Source organism: Sceloporus undulatus, chromosome 3 (assembly GCF_019175285.1).
Source record: "Sceloporus undulatus isolate JIND9_A2432 ecotype Alabama chromosome 3, SceUnd_v1.1, whole genome shotgun sequence".
Taxonomy (NCBI): Eukaryota; Metazoa; Chordata; class Lepidosauria; order Squamata; family Phrynosomatidae; genus Sceloporus; species Sceloporus undulatus.
Genome location: NC_056524.1, coordinates 105321446 through 105342610, shown reverse-complemented (window position 1 = coordinate 105342610; position 21165 = coordinate 105321446). Strand labels below are relative to the sequence as shown.

General features: G+C 40.2%; 1 protein-coding gene across 4 annotated transcripts in view; it reads right to left on the bottom strand.

Moving 5' to 3' along the window:
- GCC2 (GRIP and coiled-coil domain containing 2) overlaps positions 1–19431 on the bottom strand; it is a 37344-nt gene extending 17913 nt beyond the window's left edge. For 2 of the 4 annotated variants that reach the window (XM_042458362.1, XM_042458365.1), the window contains exons 1-8: positions 17829–18021; positions 11674–11736; positions 9887–9971; positions 9561–9625; positions 7575–7679; positions 3496–5961; positions 2519–2579; positions 825–925 (exon numbers count right to left, since the gene is read on the bottom strand). In XM_042458362.1, the coding sequence (XP_042314296.1) occupies positions 825–925; positions 2519–2579; positions 3496–5961; positions 7575–7679; positions 9561–9625; positions 9887–9971; positions 11674–11736; positions 17829–18005 (3123 nt within the window). In that variant the 5' untranslated portion in view covers positions 18006–18021. Of the gene's footprint in view, positions 1–824; positions 926–2518; positions 2580–3495; positions 5962–7574; positions 7680–9560; positions 9626–9886; positions 9972–11673; positions 11737–16338; positions 16524–17828; positions 18022–19197 lie in introns of those variants that run through there. The other 2 variants (XM_042458363.1, XM_042458364.1) reach the window with 2 other exon arrangements.
- Positions 19432–21165: the final 1734 nt, after the last annotated feature.

Sequence of the window (21165 nt, the reverse complement as noted above, 5' to 3'; positions counted from 1 at the left end):
CAAAAAATTTGATGATTTTTTAAAAATGTTAATATAAATGCATGTTTCTTAGGCATGATCAAAATGGAGGACATTTGGGCATTATTCCTAGACAGATGGCAGAAATGTACTTCCCTTTCTGGCCAACCCCCCTCCCCCCATTCCAAACAGCACATTTGGGAATTGAACATGGTTTTACTTAAGATGACCTCTTGCATATTTCAGAGGCTTATTGCATAACCAAACTCTTTGGGTTTCACACTGAACAGGGGTTCACATGGCTATGCATATTGAACATCTCAAGGTGGTTTCACAGTTCTTGCACCAAGTGTACTTCTCAGAAGTGTGTACTTGGTCGGGACTGTGGTTTTTCTTCACTGCGCATGAGTTTGTAAAAATCACAGCAATTTACATTGGCCGTGCCTTTGAAGCTGGCTCATATCAATATCAATATCACCATCACCATCATCATCACCATTGTTAAAACAAAGCAGACCTGTAAAAATGGAATGGAAATCCTCCTCCTGCTCCTCTTCTTCTTCTTCCTCCTCCTCCTCCTTCCTTCCTCCCTCGTCCTCCTCCTCTTCCTCCTCCTTCCTTCCTTCCTCCCTCCCTCCTCCTCCTACGCCTTCCTCCCTCTTCCTCTTCCTCCTCCCCGTACGCCTGCGCTGGAGGCCAATGGCCCTGTGCGCCTCGTGGGGCCTTTGGCAGTGGCAATCGGTGGCAGGACTGACCTGGGGCTGGTCCCAACGGCTCGGCGGGCCGCATGTGGCCCGCGGGCCATAGGTTGCCGAACCCTGCTTTAGAACTACTGCTTTAGAATGACAGAGTATGGTTTCACTTACCTCTTTCCTGCTAGAATCCAATTCTTTCCTCAATTTTACAGCAACTGCTTTAATTTTGTTTAATTTTTCTTCCTTCTCTTTCAGATGTTTTTCCAAATTTTCTACAATAAATAAAAGCCACTTTAAAATCTGATGGCACAATATTTCTGTCAGGAGAAATTATCACTTTATTAACACACATTAGCTTGATTACTTCATGTGTATTGATCCCTCATGGTACAGAGATAGTGAAGAGTAGGTCTTACATATCTCTGGCTAGCTGATGAGGGCAAGGGCTGAAGAAAACTTTCTGATTGACTCTCTTAATGACACTCAGCTCTACTGGACTCAAGTGATGCTGTGTATGTGCCTGAAATGACATCTAGCTTTGACTAGGGCCAAAACACTGGGGCTAAATTCCCCAGAAGATGGGGGCCCTACAGTTAGATGATCTTCATGTCTGCTCTAGACAGAAATAAACTCATCCTGAAAGATTAGGCCCAGATCCTAATCAAAGGCAAAATCCTTGACCAACCTTGTCACCAAAGGTCCAGGTGATCTTGGTGTCTAGCAGTATCCTTTCTTGGCACTGTTCTTTCAGTAGCTTATGAGAGATAGTCTAATCACCATTCTGCATATAAGTTCCTGTTTGGACTACTGCAAAACATTTTCATGAGGGCTGCTCTTGAAGATAACAGAAGCTTCAATCAATTTAGAGTGTAGTAGAAATACAACTGAATTTGTATTTCACCAATTCTAAAAAAAGCTGTATTGGTTACTTCTATGTCTGCGAGCTCAATTCAAAGTGAATTCAAAATTCAGGGCTTTCTTTTTAATGTTCTAAATTGTTTCATTCCTAAAAGGAGCACCTGTTCCTGTATCAGCCTGCTTTGTTGTTGTTGCTGTTATTGTTTTGTGCCTTCAAGTCATTTCTGATTTATGGCAACCCTATTTATGGTGATTTATGGTGACTATCATGGGGTTTACTCAGCAAGATTTGTTCAGAGGTTTCCCTTGCTGAGGCTGAGAGAATGTGACTTGCCCAAGGTCACACAGTAAGCTTCCATGGCTGAACAGGGATTCAAAGTCTGCTCTCCAGAGTCACAGTCTAGCACTCAAACCACCACACTAAGGAGGATTTTCAAGACTTGTTTATTGATAGTGTGATAACAATGGAATGAGTTTTTTCCCAATGTTTTTTTCTGTGTACCTCAGATGCAGAACACTCTCCCTGTATATATTTTTAAACTGGTTTGTCTTATACTGGTTGATATGTCTATTTTATCACTGCTGTTGTCAGTTTTATTTCTTTGCCTTCTTTAAAATCACTGTTCCTATATTGATCTCAGAGATGGCCCACAAACCCACTCTGCATTTTACCCTGTAGGAAGTGAAACAATAAAATGCAGAATGGCTTTGTCACCCCAACTGATGGTATAAGTTAGGCAGTATAAAATGTTACCAGGTGATGTAAAAGTATTTTAAAATAATTTACAGAAAGTATCAAAATAATAAAATAAATAAAAAAGAACAAAACAACAATATAACAAACTGCAAAAATGCAATCAGTTATTTTTAATATTGTTATGACAGTAATATTGGCAGACTACAGAACTGTGATATACAACAGTGACAGACGTCAACTATGATACACACACACACACACACACACACACACAGCAAAACTGAGAAAACAACTATTTAACCAGACTTACCTATTTTGTGTGTTTCTGATGACTGTTGGTCAACATTAGCTGAAGAGCCTTCCACAGAAACCTGCATTGTAAACAAAATAAATGAGAAGGCTAGTTCAGTTCTATCTTTGACTGGAGGTCTCATGAGGCAGAGCCTGCCGTACTAATTCATAGTGAGAATCACTTAAAAACAACTGCATGTGAGCTTCTCTACAATACAAGGGTAGCATCATATTGCCAGTAGTGGGAACTACAAGGTGTGGATGAGAAGACTTACAACTTAATAGTCCCACTGTGACATCACATAAGGCCCTGAGCCTGATCTATAAGATAGTCTTAAACAAAACACATTTGGTTAACAAGTATTTTGCTGCCTTTTGCTATCTGTTTTACATGACAAGAAAATGAAGACTGAGATATTATAACGAAACAAATCCTTCAAAAAGAATGATACCACTTTAATATCTGGAAATGTACACATTTAACTTTCAAAAGACATCATAAATTTAAGAAGGCTGCTTCCAACCCCATCTTTTTTTAAAAAAAGAACAACAACGTTGCAACAATCTTGATTACAGAATGACAGGACATTATTACATTATAAAATCTATTTTGTTTTTAAATACCTCAATATGAGAGTCATGAACATGCTTTAGCCTATACATCTCAAAAGTTGACAGACAAAAAAACATCTTTGCCATCAATAATAAATGAGAAGCTTCACCTTTTCTCATTTAAGTACCTTTGGCATAATCTTGGAAAAGACTCTTTCACTGACTTGGATAGAAAAAAACCTCTTAAAACCACTCTCTAAATCAATTGTTTTCATTACTTTGAATCTGGGAATTACTGTTTCCAGATCAAGGCTCTGACCTCATTCCACAGTCTTTAGGGGATCATGGGTGGACTGAATTTGTCAAGGTGAACACAAAATGTGAACTGGTTATACACAATTTTAGGGGATAAATCAAGAGTACCTTAATAATAAAAGGCCTAACCTTTAGCAAAGAAAGTTCAGCTTGTACACTTCTCAGCTCCATTTCTTTTTGCTCCACGGCTAAGCTTAATGTTTTTCGCTCTTCTTCCAATTTTTCTTCTTGCTCTTTTGTTTTGCTTTCATGAAGTTCAAGTTGTTCACACATTTGTCCAATTCGGGCAAGAAGTTCTTGATTCTCATTCCTGACTTTTTCACTGGTGTGCTTTAACTCTTGGATATCTAGTTGGAGGGCTTCTTTTTCTGAGAGAGCCCCTTCTAACTCCTTGTTTAAAAGGCGCTTTTCTTTTTCATAATCATCCAGTCGAGATCTAAGTTCCATACAATCAGCCTCACTTTCTTCCTGAAGCCGCTGCATCTCCTGCCGTAGAATAACATTTTCATCCTTCTGCGAAGTCATATTTTGTTCTTCCTGTTTCATATTTTCCAAGAATTTGTTTATAGCTTCCAGTATACCAAAAACATCATCTCTGTCGTTTTCCTCTGGATATTTAGAGCCCATCCTCTCAAGAAGGACATGCAGCTGACTCATAATGAGTGATTTGAAGGCCTTTTCCTCATCAAGCAGCTTAGTCAAATGGTCTTTTTCTTTACAGGCTGTTTGCAGTTCCATTTCTAAGCAATCTGCTTTCTCTTTAGAGATGTGCCAGTCCACTTTTTCAGAGGCAATGCTTTCCATTGCTATCTCTCTTTCTTCTTTTATTTTAATATTCTCACCATGCAAACTCTCTAATTCTGACAAAAGACATACTTTCTCTTGCTGAAGGGCTTCAATTTGTTGCGAGAATTCCCGCAGCTTTTGCTGGTTTTTTTCTTGTTCCACCGAAGCACTTTCCAGTTTCTCTCTTAATTCTGCTGCCTGTTGTTCTAACACATGGTTACAAAGGTTAAGAGCTTCAGTCTGTTGTTGAAGTTTCACAGCCATCGCTTTCTCCACATCACATTTTTCTTGGAGGTTTTCTATTTTCTCAGCAGAGTACTTCATTTCATCACAGATACTACTGTTCTGTGAGAAGAGCTCCCTCTCCTTCTCTTCCAATTCTTTTATAAAGGCTTCTCTCTGCTGAAGAGAAATAACAAGTCTCTCATTCTGTTCCTTAAGTTCTTCTATTTTATGCCTCAGTTCTTCTGCTTCTTCTCTTTTGGAGGAAAACTGTTCTACCTCTTCCTGGAGACGATTCACTGTTTCAAGAAGAGCGTCCTTCTCATTGAAAGCCACTCTAAGCTTCTTCTGTAGTTCATCAACATCAGAAGCTTGCTGCTGCTTCATGGATTCAAATTCTCGGCTTATCTTACCAGCTGATTCCCCCAACTCAGTTTGTAAAGTCTCCAGAGTTTCTCGCAAGCTTTCATAACTAGCAATTGCTTCTTCTTTCTCCTCTACATGCCTCTGACAGTGTTCTTTCAGATTTTGTATTTCAATAACCAAGGACTGATTTTTTGCCTCTAAAGTAGATGATACTGTTTCTTTAATCTCACAGATCTCCCTTTTATGCTTTTCTACTAGTTCTTGAATTTCCTGGCTGTTCTCTTTCGCAGTTTTCTCATGTTGTTCTCTAGCTGCTTGAAGCTCCGATTTTAGTTTTTCAGTTAAACAACTGTGATCCTCTTTGGCAAGTTGCAGTTCATTAATTTTGAACTCTAAATCTTCCTTCTCATGAAAATATTCATCCTTTGTCTGTTGAAGTTCCACTTCCAGTTTCATCTTAACGTTACTCATATAGGTTAATTCATCTCTTAGTATACTGTGCTGAGATTGTAATTCTTTTAAAGCGTTTTCTAATTGCCTGGTCTTTTCTCCCATTTCTGGTTCCAATTCTACACTTCTAGTCTCCATTTCTTCATCTTTAGCCAAAGTTTGCCTTATGTATTCCAATTCACAGTCATACTTCTCTTTACAAGCATGCAATTCATCCTGCATGTTTTTCTCTTTTAGCTTGTACTCTTCTACTAAGTCCTGCTTTAGCTGATCTAATTTGTTTTGCTCATCTTCACGTGCTTTAGCAGTGGTTTCAAACTGATGTATCAACTCTGACAACTCCTTCTGGTGAGCAGTCTTCAGTTTGGATAATTCTTCATCTAATTTATTTATTTCATTTTGGTGATACTGAGAATTACTTTCAATAACATCTTCCAGTTTGGCAATTTCCTCCTTCTTAGCCTCATCACAAGCTTTCAACTGTTTCTGCAGACCCAATACCTGCTCTTCATAGATGGTTTTTGTTTGATCTACCTCTTCCTGCAGTTTTTTCATTTTTTCACGACTATTACTATAACATTCAAGCTGTTCAGTGAGCTTCTCTTGTTTCTTCAGTTCTGTATGTAGTTCCTTTTGCAATGTGGCTATAGCTTCAGCATGTTTGGATTGTGATGTTGCAATTTCATTTTTAAGACTTTCAATTTCATTCAGGTAGGCAGTGTTCCCTTGTGCAACCTGCTTCTGCAATTTTTCTTCTTTAGCCAGAGCAGCCTAACAAGAATAAAAACATAGAGCACAGTGTCATATTTACCTATGTTCCAAAAACCCGTAAACTTGTATTAATTTAAATGAAATTAAATGACTATATCAAGCTAATTCCCCAATCCCATCACACAGCACTAACAATGAAAGGAACAGGACAGATAAAGATTCCGAAACATCTGTATGAGATCTGCACATGTAGAATTACAGTCGCCCCTCCGTTTTTGCGGGGGATCCATTCCAGACACCACCACCCTGCAAAAAATGGAAATCCGCCAATATTCAAGCCCTATTGGCTTGAACAGCGGTGTGCCCCCGCAGTTTGCCCCTTGTGAGTAAGCAAGGGATGAGGATCCGAAGTCCACACAAATGGACAACTGTATACCAGCAGTATTTGTCTTCCTATCCCAACCAAAAATATAGCTTTTCTTCACTTAAAACCAAAATTTGTATTTGATTAAATGCAACATAAGATTTCAAAAGGATGAGCATTGGATTTTGGTTCAGCATGCTTAAATAAAGTTTGGCTGTTCCTTAAGTTATTATGTTTGCAAAATGAGCATGCAATCCCTGAGCAATTTATACATCCTTTATGTGCAATGGCAGTTCCTGTCTATAAAGCACAGTAAATCAGAAAATAAAGCAGCAGAGCATGTTCTTTTAAAAAGCTGACAGGAATAAGCAAAACACAGAACTAAAGGTTTCACTGTTTCTGCAATGCCCAAACCTTCCATGGGAATAACACCTGAATCTTAGCAGGAGTAAGTACTCTCTTCCCAAAAACATACATCTCAAAGGTCAGGAACCTGTGTCAAACTGCTTGCAAAACAAATAATTGTGCATGTAATTAGACAGTGAGGTATCCACAATATCGGCATGTGGAAGCTATTTTTCTGAGAGAGCATTTACCTTTCATAGAATACCGTAAGTGTAGCAGGCAACCCTGTATAACTACACGTGTGGTGAATAGGATTTCATCCACAACATGTTGAGAAGTCAAAATCCTACTATAAATGAATGTTGGCTCAGGACTATGAGCCTCAACAGATCAGCCATAAGGGCCAGCATCGGGGCGGAGTGGGGCTCTGACGTCCGCACGATGCACACTCAACTCTGCCTCCATACCGGCATAATGCCATGCACCCCACCCCACGGCGGGTGGTGTCATGGCGCTCCTCTGGCACTGCATCCAGATGACGCAGCGCCAAAGGAGTGCAGAAAAGCTATGGTGCCGGCATCTATGGCGCCTTTTCCGCGGTGCAGAAAAGTGTTGTTTTGTACAGCTCCTTTTTGCACCGCAGAAAGGCCAGATTGGGGCCTTGGCATGTAGTTGCCATGGCTCCGATCTGGCACTGAAAGGGGCAGCTTGTTCAGCTCCTAAATTCCCAGAACAGCAAAGTCCCCCTGAAGTAGGTTTAATTTCTTTGGGATGGGTCTGATGGGTGGGTCCCATTCCCATAGGGTTCACTCTTACTTGATTCTTTACAGATAGGGATGGTGAGAGGGACAGTTTGTGATACCTGTGAACCTAGGAACTGAAAGACAGAAATAGCTTTCTGCTTGTGATTACAAGCCAAGATTAAATCAGATTATTAGAAACATTTACTTTACTTATGAAGTACCTCTGCTTCTTGTTGTCTTTTCACATTCTCTTTTTTCAGAGCGAGGCATTGCTGTTGGATTTCTGCTTTTTCCAGAAGAACTGCATCCAGTCTCTCTGTGAGAGCCTAATTTTTTTTTTGGGGGGGGGGGGGGAAGAGGGAAAGAAAGATCATTATACAAAGAAAAATAGTACAAAGCATTTGTTTACTTCTTGAAAGATACTTCACTTTTCCTTCAACATTTCCACTTCTAATGTACATCAAAAGTAATACAAAACAAACACAGAACTTCTTTACTCAGCAGCACATCCTTGCTCTTTATGCGCCATAGGCACTAAAACCACAGAGATATCTGCTTTATTGCTAATTATTGTCATTTATTTCCCTATAAATCTTTGTAGACCACCTTGAAAAAAAACCTGACTTAACTAGTAGGGTACTGTTGTGGTTCTAGGTATGGTTCTAGAAGATGGCTGGCATTTCCAACAAACCTGGAACAGCCAGTGAAAATACTATTTGAAAAACAGGTATTTGCAAAAATGCCCACAGGATAAGCCACCTATTTTAAGTGATCTTTCTTTTATCTCTCATTAACTACATAGCCTCAAGGTTAGTGTGTCATATCAGTATAGGAAAGGAGGAAGTGAAAGTTAAACAAACAAACAAATTACTATATGTTTCAATATAATGCTAAACTATAGTTTAATTTAGGCTTGAACACAGACAGGGTTGGAGGGTCACCTTTGGGTCCTCCCCAACACTGTGTGGGCCACTAATTTGACATTTTCCGGACTCTTAGTACGCATGCGTCATTGATACAGCATACCTCCAAAGTGACCCAAAGCAGCTTTATTTTGGCCTGTCTGTATGGAGCCAAAGATCACAAAAAATCTTCCTCAAGTGCCATGTGTAGCCTGGGAGCTGCATAGTTCCGATCCCTGGTTTAATATTATGTCAATGAGGTTTGTTAGAGATCCCCTCCATTTCCTCTTCCAGCTGCAAGGAGGATACTGATACCTTTTGATTCTGATAATAATAGCTTCTTATTACACCTGATTCTAATAATAGCTTGTTATTAACCTGAGTCCTAAACAGCAGTTAATTTTAACTGTGATTTACTTAAAAAAGAAAAATTCAAAACCAGAGTTTATTCATTAACATGTGCTGGAACAAACTGTTGGTAAGATGTACCACAGTTTACAATTCAAAAACAATATTAAACTGCAGTCAACTGAAAATGGAACCAAAAATTTCTGATTTCCTTGCAACTGTGCTTTTGGGGAGAGGGCATGCAAGCTCAAGGTCTGCATGTAATGGCAAACAACAACTTCAGTGTTATGTCAGAACCAGGTTATTGGGGTTAAAACAGCAGGAATCTAACTTATCCTGCTCCCATTTTCTAGCAGAGCAGTCTTCTATTAGCAGTGATTGTTGTTATATACAATTTCAAGAACATTTCTATATCATCTTCCATTCTTATGAGACACAAAGCAGTGGTTAACACAAATTTCATACAAATATGTATATTTAAAATAAATATACCTGCCAACATTTTACTTAGTAGGCAAATGATATGTGAGATGGCAAACTAAGGGGCTGTGCAGACTGCGCCTAAGGGTTGGCCTGCAACAGCCCCTTTTACAGCCAGATCGAGGCCACGGCAATTGCATGCTGCAGCCCCAATCTGGCCTTTACAGGGCGCAAAAGCCGTGGCTTGACGGTGCACCTTCCCACATGATGCAGTACCAGAGGAGCGCCATGACGCTGTACACTACGTGGTACGGCACACAGCATCACGCCGCTCTGGGGGCAGAGCTGGGGTGTGAATCATATAGATGCTATGCTCTGACTCCAGCCCCAACCTGTCCTTTCCCGACGGTGTGCACAGCCCCTAAGTATGAGCTGTACGACACAAGAAAAGATTCTCTGACCACATGGGAATACTGGATTTCTTGAGGATTAAAAATACTTACACTATATGTGATATATGAAATTATGTCTTCCTACCTGTATAATATCATCAGTTCCTCCTGCAGATTTTGTTTTCACCTCTTCAATCTCTCTCTCTAGTTCTAGAAAGCAAAAAGAGTACATTTCCCCAAATACGGACAGTAGATTCATTACAATGATATCTTTTCCTACAGACCCATACAAGTAATTCAGGTTCATTACTATAGTAATAACCCAGGAATACTGTAAGATCTTTCTTGTGATTCTTCTCATTTGTTGTACCTAACGAAACGTATGGATCCTTTTTGCTCCCCCCCCCACTGACCCTTGTGGATCCTGTTATGCTGCTTTAAGATAAATTAAAACCAATTTCTGTATGGTACCTGTGCATCTTGACTTCATTTTCTGTAGTAACATCACTTGTTTCTTTGCAAATTTGATAAGATCTTCTTTTGACAGTGTATCCAGCTGGAAAATTTATGAATGGTTCTCAAATTATAATTAACAACACTGAATAGTAACACATCAAGTAATTGTTATAGCTCTGCTCTTCAGACAATACTTTGTCAGTAGAAACCCGTCCACTTTAATAGATTCTGAACCCATAAGGAACACTGAGAAATGCGCCATACTGAAGTATATCAGTCAATAGGAAAGTGTTTTGTTGTTGGTTTTGTTGGTTCAGTATGGTTTGGTTTCAGCCCCTGTTTTGTCCCTGCCAGATCTGTCAACTGGAACAAGCGTCTCAGAAAAGTAACAGTGACAGCATATAGGGTGGGGTGGTGATGATGCAGCAGCCCCAAAGGCAGTCTTTTATAGCCATGGGGCTCCCCAGTACCCTAAACCTTTAAAAAAAACAAACACCATCTAGATATTCTTATCCCTTCAATTAATCTTCCAGCCACTTTCTGTTGGAAAAAAAAAAGCCCTCCTCCTGGACCTAAAATGGTCCATGCCGGGTCAAAAATGTGACAAAATTGCCCTCCCAGGCACTGGATGTATTTTGGTGCAAATCATTTCTTTTTGGTTTTTTGGGGGGGCAGTGGGGGGGGGGAAGATAGGGGTGGCATGGTCCTCTGGAGAGCCCTTAACTGAACAGCTGCATATTCTTAATACAGGACACCTGCCCTGGAAAGCACTGTAGGTCTGTGCACCTGCCCCTATTCCAGTGGCATCCCAGACTACTAATCTATCACTTTAAAACTCAGAGAGACACCCTAGCTAGCCACACTTGTGTTTAATATAGAAATAAAAAATCCTGGTATAGCAAAGGGAGGGCCTTGTTGCCTCTTTCCCAAAAATCCAGTCCCAGAGCACAATGCCAGTGCAGTATTCAGTGCATAAAATGATTTTCACTTGCATTTTTGTTATACCCCACATTATTTCAGAAGGCCTCCATATGTAAACATTATGAGGATTTACCTTCTGAATATAAATCCTTAACTTTGTTAATCTTAACAAGCTGATAAAATGGAGGAAGCAATTTAGATTACATGGCTGAATGCTGTAAAAATTAGTTTGACTTCACAACACTATTGGAAGAATGAGCAATAAAAAACAAAAAAACAAATGTCTGAATGAATATAACCAAACTTTTTCCAGAACGCTTTATTTCAGTGACAGCTGTCAACCGTGTTTGCCTAATAAACCCTTGATGCAGCCAACATTACTTTTTGAATGTCTTCAACAATTTTGCTTTCTGCACATTACGCACAGTAAACCTCTGCATTAGAAAATGAGGGCTGGAACAGATGGCCCTTTAATGCCGCTGTCTGGGCAGCTTCGGAACACGGTACAGTATTTATATGCTGCATATTCCTAAGCTGCCCTGAAGCCACATGCAATTCAGGCAGCCACCCAGATGTGGGTGGCTTCAAGATGCTCCAGAGACCCGGCATTTACATGCCGCACACCACTGCAATGCCTTGAAGCCACTTCAGACTTCAGCAGGGCCAGGAAAGCCAGCTTTCTTCCGGCCCAAAAAGGCGTGGATCTTTCCTGCTTCTTTTTGGGCTGGCTTCAAGGCAGGTTGGGGCCACAGCGTATGGTTACTGCAGCCCAAACCTGCCTTTAAGTCGCCCCTTCTTGCCCGTCTGTCCCCGGCCTGAGTCATAGTAAAAATGTTACATTATTACTTCTGAAATCAGTTATGTCTGTAAAGAAACCTTACCTTTGATTTCCCTGCTGTAGTTGTGGAAGAAGAGCCTGCCATTTCTTGACCACCATCTTGCAGCTGGAGTGGAAATACAGTTTTTATGTAAACCATGCCATACCAGATATTTTTTGCTTCTGTGGGTCTACACCATGTGACCAGTGTAGTTCAATAGGATTATAACAATGAAGACACAATTTAAAACAGTATCACGACAACAGCTAAAAATAATAATTAATCTCAAAAGGCATGGTCACCATATAGCTGTCACTTTATTCCAAAATCCTGACAGAATGAAAAGCTTTTGTCTGTACAACCCTATGTTATGTTTACTCAGAAATGTCCAGTAGTGCTTATTCCCTATCAAATGAATGCAGATTTGCAATCCTACAATACAATTCTATACCCTTCTATTCAGGATTTAGAACCAATGTGTTCAATACAATTTCTTTCTGCTTTTGTTAAACTGTACCTTTTGCTTGTTTTCTAAACCCTACCTGGAAGCCAGTTATGCAGACTTCCTGGGAAACAGAAAAGGCTCCCAGAGAACAAGCAAAATTAGATTGCCTTTTTGGGTGGCATCACTCACATGTACATCTTGTTTGGATGAATTGAAGGCATCCTCACTAGTCAAAAACTGGATAATTAACCAATAAAACATCTATTCAATGACTCTACTGCTTCATTTGCATCTGAATGGAAAGGGTAAACCACATTTGATGTCACAATAGTGTATTCTGGACCTGGTAGGAGTAAACCTACCCACCCACCATCCACCTGAAGCTAGCAAGCTCCCCTTTTCCTTTCCTTTTCTGATGCAGCTAGTAGGAGGTGTTCATAAGTTTCTACTTTCATTTTAGAATAACCGGAGTGTAGTGGGTTGCTTGAAGCCTAAATCAATTAATTTTAATAATGTTTTGTTGAAATAAATTAACTTAATAGCTCACTTTCAAGCTGGTTTATTTCATATAAATCCAGTTCTAATTAGTCAGTTTGTCAGGTTCAGGAGACATGATATGCCACAGTTAATCTGATCACCCTACCTATTCAACTTATCTCCAAAATACACTGTAGAAATAATCCTGTTACATGCCACTTTAACTGGCATAGCTCAGTGCCATGGAATTCTGGGAACTGTAGTTTTGTGAGACATTTAACCTCTGTCAGAGAGCTCTAGTGCCACAATGAACTACAATTCCCAGGATTCCCAAGCACTGATCCAAGGCAGTTAAAGTGGTCTCAAACTGGATCATTTCTGCAGTGTGTTTTGGACCTTATACGCAGAATGTATTGTAAGAAAAACAGAATTGGACAAAGAAGGAGGAGGAGTGAAAATAGGAGGAAGGAATGTCAACAACAAAAGATACGCAGATGACCCCATAATACTAGCAGAAAACATCACAGACCTGGAACAACTACTAAGAAAGATCAAGGAAAAAAGTGCAAAGGCAGGCCTACTGTTGAACATAAAGAAAACAAAAATAATGACCATGGAAAATCTACACAAATTCAACCTAGACAATGAAGAAATAGAAATAGTACAGGAATTCTCATACCTGGGATCAAACATTGATAGAAATGGGGACTGCAACAAGGAAATCAGAAGAAGATTAAGAATGGGGAGGGTGGCTATGAAAGAACTAGAAAAGATCCTAAAATGCAAAGATATACAACTGAGCACAAAAGTTAGAAGCATACAAGCCATTATACTGCCTATTACCATGTATGGATGTGAGAGGTGGACAGTTAAGAAAGAAAATAGGAAGAAAATCAATTCATTCAAGATGTAGTGCTGGAAAAGAGTGCTGAGGATGCCATGGATGGCCAAAAAGACAATCTTCCTGGAATCCAAGTTGATCAAACTGAACCTGTTGTACTTCAGATACATCATCAGGGATGCTTTGATTGTGATTTCCTGCATGGCAGGGGGTTGGACTGGATGGCCCTTGTGGTCTCTTCCAACTCTATGATTCTATGAGAAGGCATGACTCACTGGAAAAAAACAATAATGCTAGGAAAGGTGGAGGGAATCATAAAGAGAGGAAGGCTGCATGTTTGATGGATGGACTATATTAGGGAAGTCATGGGTATGAGTTTCAGGGATTGAGCAGAGCAGTGGAGGACAAGGAGTCTTGAAGATGTCTCATCCACAGGGTTGCTATGAGTCAAGATCGACTTGAGGATGGTTAATAACAACAAAAATTCAGAAGGAAGATCCTCAAAGGACATGTGGACTTTTATAATGTACTACCTAACCATAAAATTAAGGCCCCACTGAGGTACCTCACTGGAATATTGTTAGGCCATTCATTTTGTGTTTAGTTTGTAGCCAATGATAATAAATCCTCTTACTGTCTACTTATATTTGAAAAATGTAAAGCTTTAAGTTGGAAGGACAGGAAGAAATATTTTACGATACAATATTTATGAACAAGATAATTTCATATCTACACATTGCAGGCTACTAGTATGAATAAATCAGTTACTCATCTGCTATCAAGATGAATTATTTTAAACATGCAAGGCAAAAAACTATTTTCTTGATGGCTGTTGCTAAAACCAAAACAACTGAACCTAAGAATGGGCCCAAAGACACTGCAGAAATAATCCAGTTTGAGGCTGCTTTAACTGCCATGGCACCTTGCTAGGGAATCCTGGGAATTGTCATTTATTGTGGCAATAAGGGGTCTCTGATAGAGAAGGCTAAATGTCTCACCAAACTACAGTTCCCAGAATTTCCTAGAATTGAGGCAGGGCAGTTAAAGTGGTCTCAAACTGGATTATTTCTGCAGTGTGTTTTGGATCAAAGATAACTATTCTACATGAAGTTGGCTATAACAATTTAAGACTAACTCCATAAAATTTTACTCCTCTGTTCTCCAATTATCACAGGTATAGAGGGACTTCTGTCTACTTTTATTCATCATATGCTCAGAAACAATTATGATTTCTAATAGTTCACATGTCCAGTCAAAACGTGTTGCCAAGGCTTGGTTTTAGAAAAGTAATTACAATCCTCTTTTGGCCAGAAGAGCTGATAAAACAATTCCCTGACTGGAGCTGTAGCAGGGTCAGCACTGAATTCATATGGAATTGCTAGCATACATATTTTGGATTGCCTGTTGTATTTACTTATTCTGCTTCTATACTGTTTTAAAAGCAGCCTGGCACACTGAAATGCAGGTAGTAAATGTTAAGTACATAGTGATGGGATGTTATACTAGGGAGTCACAGAATGCATTACAGTGTGTCAAGTGTTCATTTTTTCAACAGTTGTTCCCCCAGGTTGTAAATCTGCAACAGGGAGGGTCTGAATCTGAGAGATAGTGACTCAACTAAAGCCAGTTAAGGTTCAAGGTAAAGACGGAGACATGATCCTCTGATCACATCCCATTACTCACTACACCATACCAATTCTTGGAGACAGAAAAGCTGAACTGAGTTTTGTGTGTATCAGGCTGCTGCAAAAGCCAAACCAATTGAACCTACAAAGCCAACAACCCTAAGCATCCCGTGTGCCTGATTTAGAGTACAACCCTGCACAGGCCTATTCAGATGTAAGCCCCTCTTGAGTTCAGTGGGACTGTTAAGACAATCATGCATATGATTTTGGCCTAACTTTGAGACAGTATCATTAGAGGTGTTAAACCTGTCCTTAAGGGATAGTGAAAATATGGATTTCTGGGAAGTGTAGTTTTGTGAGAACACCATATAGTGAAATGGTTGTATGCCCATCTGTCACCTGTTTCATTTCTGCCTGTCTGCTGCATCTGTCTAGAATTGCAAAAGACCAGCATGAGTAACAACAAGCTCCAACCACTCCCCCATCCTGCAAAGTCTTATGTTATTTTAACAAACCTCTGTTTTAGGTACGGATCTGCTTTTTAACACCACTTGTGTCTTCCAACTTATGGTGATCCTAGGGCAAACCTACAGTGAGATTTTACTGGTTAGGTTTGTTCAGAGGAGGTTTGCCTTTGACATCCTTTGAGGAGGCTGAGAGAGTGTGACTTGCCCAAGGTGGGTTTCATGGCCAAGCAGGGAATCAAACCAGAGTCCTAGTCCAATGCTCAAACCACTAAGCCAGGGTGGAGCTACAGCATTTAAAATTGGTGTCAAACTGCATTTCTTTCTACGGTGTGGATGATTAGAGCCATAGGTCCAAAACACACTGCAGAAATAATCCGGTTTGAGATCACTTTAGTAGCCCTGGCTCAGTGCTAGGGAATCATGGGAATTGTAGTTTATTATGGCTCCACCAGAGCTCTCTCTGACAGAGAAGGCTCAATGTCACACAAAACTACAGTTCCCAGAATTCCCTATCATTGAGTCAGGTTAGTTAAAGCAGTCTCAAACCAGATTGCTTCTGCAATGTGTTTTAGACCTTAGTCACATTCTGCTCCTCAGGGGCTTCCTGGTTCCTTGATCCAGGTCCAAAACACACTGCAGAAACAATCCAGATTGACAGTGCTTTAACTGCCCTGGCTCAGTGTTAGGGAATTCTGGGAACTGTAGTGTTTGTGAGACATTTAGCCTTCTCTGTCAGAGAGATAGTTCTGGTGCAACAATAAACTACAGTTCCCATGATTCCCTAGCACTGAGCCAGGGCAGTTAAAGTGGTCTCAAACTGGATTATGATTTCTGCAGTGTGTGTTTTGAACCCCAGAGAAAATTAGTTCTCACCAAACCCTGAAATCCATCCTCGGGGCTCCCTCAGGCCAGTTGGTGCGTTTCAGCTTACAGGTCCACTTTACAGGGTTGTTGTGAGGGAAAAGTGGGGAAGGAGGAACTCATTTGCCTTGAGCTCACTGTGGAGAAAGCGGGACATAAATGCCACCCGCGAAGCAACGGTGAGGAGGTAAAAGACCAGGGTGAAGAGATGTCCTCACTGCAAAGAAGAGCAAAGCACTGTAAAGATGCAGGGCAGTCAAGAAAAATGGGGGACATGACCATACTGAAGCATCTCTGAAGATACCAGCCACAGATGGAGGCAAAATGTCAGGAATAAAACTCTTTTAAAACATGGCCACATAGCCTGAAAAACCCACAGAAGAACTATAGAAGCTGAAGAGACTTGGATTATTATTATTATTATGAAGCTTTATTTATATAGCGCTGTGAATTTACACAGCGCTGTAGATACAATTAAAATAGCTAAAATAAACCAGCCTATGGCGTACATTCTACACAAACAATTAAATCATACATATTAATTCACGCCAGCTTTCAATAAAATAGGTCCAACAACAATTTAAAGTAACGTGAGAAGGCTATCATGCAATGCCTGGAAACGCTTCCCTGAGCTGTGTAACCTTCAACTCAGTGAATAAGTGCAAATGCATGCTTCTTAGCCCTGCTCCAAATGGAGGACGAATTTGGGATTCCTTCTGGACAGAAGAAGGCTGAAAGGGAGGATGGAAAAGGAGGACATCCTCGAACCAAGGGGTGTGTATGTGGCTAAGGCAAAGCTATCATAGGGTTTTCTTGGCAGGTTTCTTCAGAAGGGGTTTGCCTTGGCCACCCTTTGAGGCTGAGAGAGTGTGGCTTGCTCAAGGTCACCTAGTATTTTTAACATGGCTGAGCCAGGATTCGAACCCTGCTCTGCAGAGTCCCAGTCCAAAGCTGGGAAAGGAGGACATGTCTGGTCACCCTGGATTTAATAATAATAATAATAATAATAATAATAATAATTTTATTTATATTTTCCAGCTCTCCCAGAGGGATTGAGGCAGGATTACAAATCAATAAAAACACATCAATAAAATACAATAACAATAATATATATATATATATATACACACACACACACACACACACTTATACATATAACTACATACATACACACACATAGATATACATACATACTTATACATATATATATATGTACACACACAAAAATATACACATATATACATATACACACACACATATATATACATACTTATACATATATACACACATATACATACACACACACAGACATATATATATATACACATATATACACACACACATACATACACACACACTTATATATACACTTGGATAAATGTAAACGCATGCTTCTTAGCCCTGTTCCAAAAGCCCTTTCAGCCACAAAAGGCGGGAGGCAGGGAGAGTTTGATTGACAGACAGGGGCGAGGACTGAACCATGTTAATCAAAGTGGGGTTACCTCCATCGCGGCTCCCTCCTTGACTGCTCTTCTGCTTCCAGCCTCTACTTCCGCCTTCGTCACCGCCGCTCCGCCCCCCTTCGCGCGCGCGCCTCTGACGTCAACCCGAGCAGCACGAGCAGCGACGCAGGGCCCCTTGAGCCGATTGGCGTTGCCATGGCGACTCAACCGCATCATCCTTCGGGCCACGCCCACTCGCACTTAATCATAACCCAATAACAGAATAGCAACCCCAGTTTCGCACTGCTTTAACTGCCTTGGCTCAGTGCTGTAGAATCCTGGGAATTGTAGTCTATTATGGCATCAGATCGCGCTCTCTCTCTCTCTCTCTGACTGACAAAGAAGGCTCAATGTCTCACAAACACCACAGTTCTCAGAGTCCCATCTCACTGAACCACGTTAATTAAAGTGGGATCAAACTGGATTAATATTATTAGATTATAAACCTGAGGGCAGGGAAACGTCTAATTAAACAGTTTGTAAGACGCTGTGGCTGCATCCACACTGGAGAAATAACCCGGTTTGGCGTCGTTTTAACTCTTTTCTGGCTCAAGGCTATGGAATTCTGGGAGTTGGCGTATTGTGAACATGGGAGACCTGAGTTCAAATCCCAGTTTGGCCATGGAAACCCACTGGGTGACCTTAGGCAAGTCACACACTCTCAGCCTCAGGGGAAGGCAAGGGCAAACCCCCTCTGAAGGAACGTGTCAAGAAAACCCTATGATAGAGTTGCCTTAGGTTTGCTAGATGTTGGGCAACGACTTGAAGGCAAACAACAACAAATATAGCTTTAACTAGTCTGTGGTTTATAGCAGGTGTGGGAATTGTGTGGCCCTTCTGATGTTGTTGAATTGCAACTCCCATCAGTCCTAGCCAGGGTAGCCAGTGTTCAGGAATGCTCCCACCCTACAGCCTGGAAAAGCAAACATAGGTGGGATACAGACCACCCAAAAAGGACTTCCCCGCGGAGCAAAAAGAACCCTTAAAAACTGGATTCTTCTTGTGGAGCATTTGTGATGCCGCAGTGCGCCAATGGCGCACTTGCAGCATCACAAATGCACCGGGATGTGCAGACGCTAAGCGTTCGTCAGGTCAAAATGGCGGTGCCCATGTAGACAAGCGTTGGGTACATAAATGGAAAGATGTCAAACCCATTTGTTATTTGCCACCATGAAATAGATAAAGTGTTGTGCCCTTTCCATGCTCAATCATAGTCTATACTTAGCTGAAGGGTTTCTGCTTTGCGGACTGATAGTACTGACAGTGGCAGATGATCATAGGAGTAGGAACAATTATGTTCTAGAACTCTATTATTTATTGGTATTTCTCTTACTCCAAATGAAATAGATACAAACTTTCTTCCCCTTACCTTTCCTTGGAGTTCTGCTCCCAAAGTGAAGGAGTCCCCAACAATATAGGAAGATGGGTTTTCAGTAATGCTTCAGTGTTATTCAGACCCGTGAAGCGATAATCCATTGATATTAAACAGAATCTTTTCTGGAGTCCATTTTGTATATAAGGCTATAAAACATGCTTTTGGAGATGTGCTTAGATGTGTTGAGAGTTCATGTTAAAGTCAAAGACACAAATGTTTATATCCTTTCAATACCCTTCAGACTAATTATAATTTTTGTCTCATGTTTTCATCTGGTCTCAGCACTTTGTCTGGAACATCCAAAGTCATCCCAAGTTACTGATTAATTACATCTATTTCAACACATTTATTTATTTTTAGTACTGTACTTTCATTTTTCTAGAGAGGTGATTTTGTTCTTTGAGCAAAATGTTCAAAGTGAAAAACTAGAGCTAGAAGTTGTTTTTGGCAGCTACACTGGTGGGGGAATATGAATAAAAACAAGCATTGACCCCACTTCCTAAGAACTCATGTTTGACACTCTTTGCCTCCTTCAGAATGAACCAGAGCGTTCCAGAAAAGAATGCAGATCACATGAGCCACTCCATTTTGTTATAGTAGCCTTAGTCTTTGTTTGAATTTCTTAGCAATATATGATCTGATAACTATAGCCAAGATAGCCTGCAGATCTCGGTCTCTGGTGCTTACTAGTCAGTAACACTGTGCATAACAAATTCAATAAAAGGCTGTCTATCATACATAGAAGCACATTTGTAATTCTCAGTGTCTCTTACCATATCGAATCATGTCTACTATTCCCTGTATCCACATTTAATATTTATTCAAGAGAGAGAGAGAGAGAGATCCTCATTTATGGCCTTTTAAAAGTTAACAGAAATTGATTGTGACATGAGGTTTTGTGGGGTATAGCCCTTTTCTTTAGAGATTAGAGGACACATTAAACACGCCCCTGCTCTGAGAATAATGCATGGCGAGTTAAAAATTGCCCTGATTTCTAGAGAAATTACATCTCAAAATGCAGAAAACACTAAGATATTAGGAATGTGTTGGTTTATGACTTTTCATAAATCACAGAGCAAATGTGGCAGCCCTCCTTATACACAGATTTTTAATCCACGGATTCAAGCATCCATGGCTTGAAAATATTTTTTAAAAAAGTATAAATTCCAAATAGCAAACTTTGATTTTCCATTTTATATGAGGGACACCATTTTACTATGCCATTGTATTTAATGGGACCCATCATCTACTAAACTACTGATCTGATTGAAAAAAAGATATAAGATCACTGTACTTTGGCACGACTTGTTCTTGAAAAACCATGTTGGCGCCTACTAATCACTGCATTGCTATCAAGATACAGTACTTGCAAACAGACTCCTGTATAATCCAGTTTAATATTTTTTCTGGTATTATCTCAGACTTGCTTTAGTAGAGGAGTGATTTCTACCTCACGAATTTCACTTCATGTCTCATCTGACTCCAACATTTTTTTCATCTATTCCAAAATCATACTGGGCAGAATCATATAGCAATTGTTCTACTGTCCCCAAAAGAAGAATATGCCTTTACAAGTGGGATCTGTCTCAAGAACTGGGCCACTACACTGTCAACTGACACCACCAAGAAGTGTGGGTGCTAAAAATAAATCATCATCATCATCATCATTATTATTACTATTATTATTCAAAGTCCCCCACTATACAAAACCACTCCTGCATTTTTCTTTATTTACATCCCTCCTGCCTCTCCTGTTTGCTTAACTTCAATGTTGCTCTTTGGAAATAATCTATGCAAAATAGTTCCATGGAATCCTCTTTTCCGGAAAAGGCTATTCTGAACACTGTCTTGCTGATATTTTATTTCACATTGACTTGCACCCTTGTCTTAAGCATATCCACTATTAAGGAAATACTGTAATTATAAACCTAGATCGTGGCAATTGTGGTATGACCCAGCCAA